Source organism: Echiichthys vipera (genome assembly GCF_963691815.1).
Source record: "Echiichthys vipera genome assembly, chromosome: 22".
NCBI classification, from domain to species: Eukaryota; Metazoa; Chordata; class Actinopteri; order Perciformes; family Trachinidae; genus Echiichthys; species Echiichthys vipera.
In genome coordinates this window covers 6264726-6271535 of record NC_139847.1, presented here as the reverse complement: position 1 = coordinate 6271535, position 6810 = coordinate 6264726, and the positions used below count along the sequence as shown (strand labels likewise).

The 6810-nt window shown below is 44.1% G+C and overlaps 1 protein-coding gene across 1 annotated transcript; it reads left to right on the top strand.

The window, feature by feature from the left end:
• Positions 1 to 1208: 1208 nt before the first annotated feature.
• Positions 1209 to 6552, top strand: LOC310964064 (myeloid-associated differentiation marker homolog). Its single transcript, XM_083937052.1, has 2 exons — positions 1209 to 1319; positions 5434 to 6552. The coding sequence occupies exon 2, from the start codon at positions 5562 to 5564 to the stop codon at positions 6402 to 6404; it is 843 nt and encodes a 280-aa protein (XP_083793178.1). The 5' UTR covers positions 1209 to 1319; positions 5434 to 5561; the 3' UTR covers positions 6405 to 6552.
• Positions 6553 to 6810: the final 258 nt, after the last annotated feature.

Below are 6810 nucleotides of genomic sequence, written 5' to 3'. Positions count from 1 at the left end.
ATGTTTTGGCTCCTAGAGGACACTTTAGCACGCGTTTTGGCTCCTAGAGGGCACTTTAGCACACATTTGGCTTCCAAGAGGGCAAATTAGCATGTGTTTTGGCTCCTAGAGGTCACTTTAGCACTCGTTTTGGCTCTCAAGAGGAGATGTTAGCACACATCGTGGCTACCAGGGGGCATTTTATCACACGTTTTGGCTCCCAGGGGACACTTTAGCACACATTTTGGCTCCTAAAGTGCAAATTAGCATGTGTTTTGGCTCCTAGAGAACACTTTAAAACACCTTTTGGAACCTAGAGGGCACTTCAGCACACGTTTCGGCTCCAGGGCACTTTAGCACACATTTTGGCTCCTCAGAGGACACTTTAGCACACATTTTGGCTCCTAGAGAACACTTTAGCACTTATTTTGGCTCCTAGAGGACACTTTAGCACACATTTTGGCTCCTAGAGAGCACTTTAACACACGGTTTGGCTCCTAGAGGATACTTTAGCACACATTTTGGCTCCTCAGAGGACACTTTAGCACACATTTTGGCTCCTAGAGGACACTTTAGCACACATTTTGGCTCATAGAGGACACATTAGCACACATTTTGGCTCATAGAGGACACATTAGCACACATTTTGGCTCCTAGAGAGCACTTTAACACACGTTTTGGCTCCTAGAGGACACTTTAGCTCACATTTTGGCTCCTCAGAGGACACTTTAGCTCACATTTTGGCTCCTAGAGGACACTTTAGCACAAATTTTGGCTCCTCAGAGAGCACTTTAACACACATTTTGGCTCATAGAGAACACATTAGCACACATTTTGGCTCATAGAGGACACATTAGCACACATTTTGGCTCATAGAGGACACATTAGCACACATATTGGCTCCTAGAGAACACTAGCATGCTTTTTGCAAAACTTGGGCCACGACCACCCCATGCAGCCGGCTGTTTCTACCCTTCAACTACTTGTAAAATTCATAACTGAGGCAAAAGCAGACGTGCAGCTCATCCATCATTCCTTTTGCGTTCAGTGTCCCAGAGGAAGCGCCGGGAGTTTGACACAGACTCACCGGCATTTTTTTTCCATTTAACGTAGCCTAAGTGACGCAATATGAAACCCTCCATGACCTTACCGGGGCTCGGAGAGGGTTTCAACACTTTACCAAATATGGCCAGTGCGGGGCGTGGGATCCTCTCTGCTGCGAGGTATGTGGTGGATGAGAGCAGGGGATGCGTCTCCAAGTACGCGCGGTGGCACGGGGGGAACTTTAGGCTTATGAGACGCAACGAAACACGAAAGAAGAACTCCGTGACCAGAAATCGGTAAGATCGATCTCCACAGTTGTACTTCTTCTCTTCTATGAGCGCTTATGTGGAAGTTAGAGGAGCGTTTATCATGCGTCTATTTCTGTTACAAAGCCACAGCGCTGGGCGCGGTATGTCCGCTATTTAGGGACGGAAACCCTCTGCATCACCGCCAGTTACAATGTCTCTTTTATCCCTTTAAAGTAAACGCATCTCCTCTCGTTTCATTGAAATGCCATTGTATCTGCCCGTAGCCCGTATTCACTTAAAAGATGATATGAATGAATGCAAACAGAGTCCAGGTTAAGAAGCTTTTCTGTGTTGTTATCCTCCATTTCCAGGCCAGTTTAAATGATCATCTGCAACATTTAAGCCCAGGACAGTGATAGGTAGTAGCACCCAGGAGGATTTAGAGTAAGAATGCAACCTGAAAACAAACCAAAGTCTGGTTTCCTGTCAGCAGCAGGAGCACAAGGCCACACACACACACACACACACACACACACAAACAACCACACACAACGACACACACACACACACACACACACACACAACCACATCTTTCTCTGAATGTTACAGGTTGCTCTTATTTAGCTCAGGTATTAACCAAACCGCCCTCTCAGTGGTTAAACTGGGGGACCAAGCATGCACCAGTATGTTTAAACTCACAGATTTAATTAGAAATTTAAAGATATTTTTGATTAAAGATGTGGATTTTTTTTTGGGATTATCAACTGAGCTAAATAATTCCCCCCTGGGATGATTCATTTCTGACATTGGAGTATTTCTGATTCTGATTCTGAGCTGCATTTCTAACTTCTAACAGGTCTCGACTCCTAAAGCGATGAATGCTTTGTGTTCCTGCAGACGTGCCATTAGCCTCTCAGAGCTGCTTCCTGTGTTTCAGTCTCATTACACAGAACAGGAAGTGTGGAGTTAGTGGCTACAATAAATTAAGTTAGCAATTATCAGACGTTGGCAGAATGAACAATGCACCGTCCTGGGACCTGTAGAGTGACACTTGTGTGAGTTAAACGGCCTGTCATCATAACATCTAAGAGTTTTATCAGCGTAGATAGAAAACAATGCGATTATCAGTTTTTCCACACACCACATGTGCACTTTAAAATGCATGAATGCTGCATGGTTTTGACAGAATTTGGCAGGGTACATTAGGTGCATTACCTCCCTTCAATATATTCTGTGAAAGCAGATATAATTGGTAGCATGTGTAAGGAAAAGCCTCCTCCTCCTCATGGACGGATTCTGAGGCAAAGGGGCCCTGGGCACACACGTGTAAGAGCCCCCCCCCCCCCCCCCCCCCCCCCCACTCTGTCTACGGAGGAACAAGACACCTACATTTTGAAGAGTCTACTTTTAGTCGTTTTTTAATGATTTCATTTCCCACTGTGGTTATTTTACGTCCATTTTTAGTTGTTTTGTATGTTTTTGTTATTGTTTGGCATCTCTGTGATTGTTTTGCATCTACTTTTAGTCATTTTGCGTCTTTTTGTAGTGGTTTTGCGTCTACTTTTAGTCATTTTGTACCTTTTTGTGGCATGTTTACATCTCCTTTTAGCCATTTTGCAACTTTTCGTAGTGGTTTTGCATCTATTAGTCATTTTGCGTCTTTTTGTAGAGGTTTTGCATCTATTTGTAATCATTGAGCATCTTTTTTTGTGGTGGTTTTCGTCTACTTTTAGTCATTTTGCATGTTGTGGTGGTTTTGAATCTACGTTTTACGTTTCTATGTCGTCGTTTGAATCATTTTGCGTGTCTGTCCTAATTTTTCTCTCTATGTGGTTGTTTTGTGTCTATTTTCAGTCATTTAGCATCTGTGGTCATTTTTTGCATCCTTATAGACATTTTTTGTCTCTTTTTGGTCATCTTTGGTCATTTTGTTTGTACTTGTGGTAATTTAGCGGTGGTGGTGTTGTGATAATTTTTCAGCAACATTTTAGTCAGGCACTTCGGCCTACTGGGCACAGGCTCAGGGGCCTACTGGGCACAGGCCCAGGGGCCTACCGGGCACAGGCCCAGGGGCCTACCGGGCACAGGCCCAGGGGCCTACCGGGCACTGGCCCAGGGGCCTACCGGGCATGCTCCTCCTCCTCCTAAAGTGCATTGAACTTGAAATGGAGAAGGATCCTGCCTGTTGCTCTTCATAAGGTTTCTCCCCCTTTTTCCCCACGCTCAGTTTTTCCTTATCTCACCTTACCTTATGAATAACAGGGAAGTTGGCTAGACATGTACCCACTTTAAAACTGCTGCATGTGGAGCAACTGGCACAGAAACCAGATATAAAAATGTGTTTCTTACATCGGTACAAAGCACGTTTCAGGAGAATATGACACTGTTAACCACCATGTTTAAAACCTAAAACTGCTGCACATCAGACCTGTTTAAACACTGGTTGTATATGTATTTCAAGGGTCTGGAGGAAGTCATATCTTGTACAAACTGTAAAGCAAGTCTACAGTTTGAACACTGGAGGGCACCAACATAGAACCTGAAGTTAGACCAAGGGACTTTCCAACTCCTTCAGCTGTGAGCAAAAACATACTTCCACTTCCTGTGCAGACCCACCCTGCACAGGTCACAGCTCGAAACAGGTTCCTCAAACATTCCTCCGTCTCTACACGACTTTAGTTTGAGCCTAGACATGTCAGTCAGGGATGAACAACTTGTTAATAATCACATTTGTAGCTTTAGTGATGTCATTTCTTAGCATTTCATGACAAAGCATCAGACGGCCATTTCCTCGACACATGATGTTTTAAATAGCGGGTAGCTGGTAACAATAAGCGACACGTGGGACATCAATAAATCGTGTTTTTGAAGGTAAATTACATTGAGTGAGGGCTGTTAGGGAAGCAGAGACATCTGCTTAATGGGAGACATTAACACTGCTTTTGAAGTTTTCTGAAATTTGACATTTCAATATGCAAATGAGGAATTCTCTTAATAAATATGTGCTATATGCAAAAAATCCTAGAGCATAAATCTCAATGTTGGTGCATTTTCTAGACATTAGAGTCAAGGGTTTTTTTAATAGAAGGAATTCTCTCTTTATAACTCCATTAATTGGAAAATTATTGGGGCGGCAGTAGCTCAGTCCATAGGTGACTCGGCTGGGGTCACTGGTTCGAGTCCATGAATGGAGCACAGACTCCTAGGCACTGCCGATATGCTGTTGGGCAAGGCACTGAACCCCCAACTGCTCGGGGCGCTGGTCACTGGCAGCCCCCTCGCTCTGACATCTCTCCATTAATTGCATGTCCTGTCTGTGCATGTGTGTGTATTTCAGGCCTGTGTGTTTGTGTAACATGAATAATAATAATAAAGTGAAAAAAATCAAATTTCCCTGTTGTGGGATTAATAAGGTTCTTCTTCCTCTTTAATTATGGAAGACTGAATCTGCCAAAATAAATACATACATAAACAGAAAATAATATTCAAAGTACATTTAGGCATTAATGAATTGCTAAAGTGTAACATGCATTGAAATTTCTGTTACCTTTGTATTTATTTCCATGCGTATTTACTTTCCTATTTTCCTATTTCATTCTATTTGTTTCTATATATATTGTGTTTGCATTTTTTAATTAATTTATATTTGCATTAATTTAAAATGTTTTCTTTTGTATTCATGTATTCATTTTTTAATTAATTCATCAATGTATGTCTGTATTAATATCTATATACATTTCTTCAAATGATGAATTTGACTCTTGTTGCTCATTTTGTAAACATTTTGCAAGACACTATGGTTAAAGTGTTAATTAGACCTTGAAAAGTTATTAGTCGGTGACTTACATTAAGACAATGATGTTTGTGGGTTTTCCAAATTTTGACATTTAAATATGCAAATTAAGTATCATGAAATGCTCACGTTTGGTGAAGCTGCTAAAGATGTAGTGCGGTAAAATAAATACATACTGTATGTACAAATGCATAAATGTGTCTTGTGTGTCTGAAAGAAGACGTGTTATGTATGAAGTGTCTCACCTTCAGATATAAAGCATACAGTGTTTGTATTTCACTGACACTTTACATCTACGTGTTTGAAAATCCCATGAATCTTTGCTTCACGTTACCCTCATTACTCTCTTCTTTTATTGCTTTTCTGCAGAATATGTGACAATCATCGACAGAGTGTGTGACAAGCAGCCGACACAAGACCCCACGTTCAGTATTAAAAACTCCTGCTGGACTACAGAAGCCACCATCCACTCCTGATTTAATCGCGACGCCCCCATCATGCCGTTGATCGTGTTACCCACCTCCCAGCTGCTGTGGGTGCGTGTAGTTGCCCTGCTGTTCACCTGCGTGGCGTTCAGTGTCGCAGCGCACGGCGCCTCGCTGCCCCACGGAGGCATGGCTGACTGGTGCATCTTCTGCTGGGCGTTCAGCTTCGCCTGCACCCTGCTGGTCCTGCTGGTGGAGTTGTTTGGCCTCCAGGCCCGAGCCCCGGTGTCCTGGTCCAATTTCCCCATCACTGTCGCCTGCTACGCCTCCCTCCTCTGCCTCTCTGCCTCTATCATCTTTCCGATTTTTTTCCTTCAGGGCCAGCATTCATACGGTGCCACTCGTGACTATCGCATCGTCTCCACCGTCTTCTCCTGCCTGGCCGCGGTAGCCTACATGGGGGAGGTGAGCTTGACTAAAGCGAGGCCAGGAGAGGTGGCGGGTTACATGGCTACAGCTCCAGGCCTGTTGAAGGTGTGCCAGACCTTCCTGGCCTGTGTCATCTTCATTCTGGTCAGCGACCCTGTGTCGTATGACCACCACGCAGGGCTCAAGTGGTGCATGGCCGTGTACTGCATCTGCTTCATCCTCTCCATGGCCGTGGTGGTGCTGTGTGTGTGCGAGTGGACCGGCTGTCTCCCCATCCCCTTCTCCAAGTTCCTGTCGGCTTACGGGCTCCTGGCGGTCATCATGTACTTGACGGCTACCATCATCTGGCCCGTGTTCCAGTTCGACAAGCGCCGAGGCCAAGCGTCGTCCAAACTGATCGCGGTGGCAGTGCTGACCGCCCTCAACTTCCTGCTTTACCTTGCTGACCTGGCGTACACTGCCAGGCTGGTGTTTGTCACTGCCTGAGACGAAAAGAGACACATTGAGGGTTGAAGAGCAGAAAGATGCAAAGAGCTTGAGTGGCTTTGCCGAAAAGTGTAGCAAAAAGAAAAGAAATGCTCCTCCTGTTGCTGTAAAATTGGCTGCTAATCGTAAAATGCTAAAATGTGAAGAAAGCCCCCCCCCCAAAAAAATCCCCAACTCACTTAAAACACGTGTATTTTCAGACGTCTGCAATGACCGCATTTTACCTTCAATGTGAACCGACCTGTGCTAAATGTGTTCACGTGAACAATGTCAAAGTGGGGTTTTACACGATGATACAGCAAAAACAAAGTCAGCTGTTAAAATCCAATGAAGTCAACACACTGGAACAGCAGAAGACATGTTTTTTGTTTATTTAAAAAGGGAGAATAAATGTATTTACTGTATC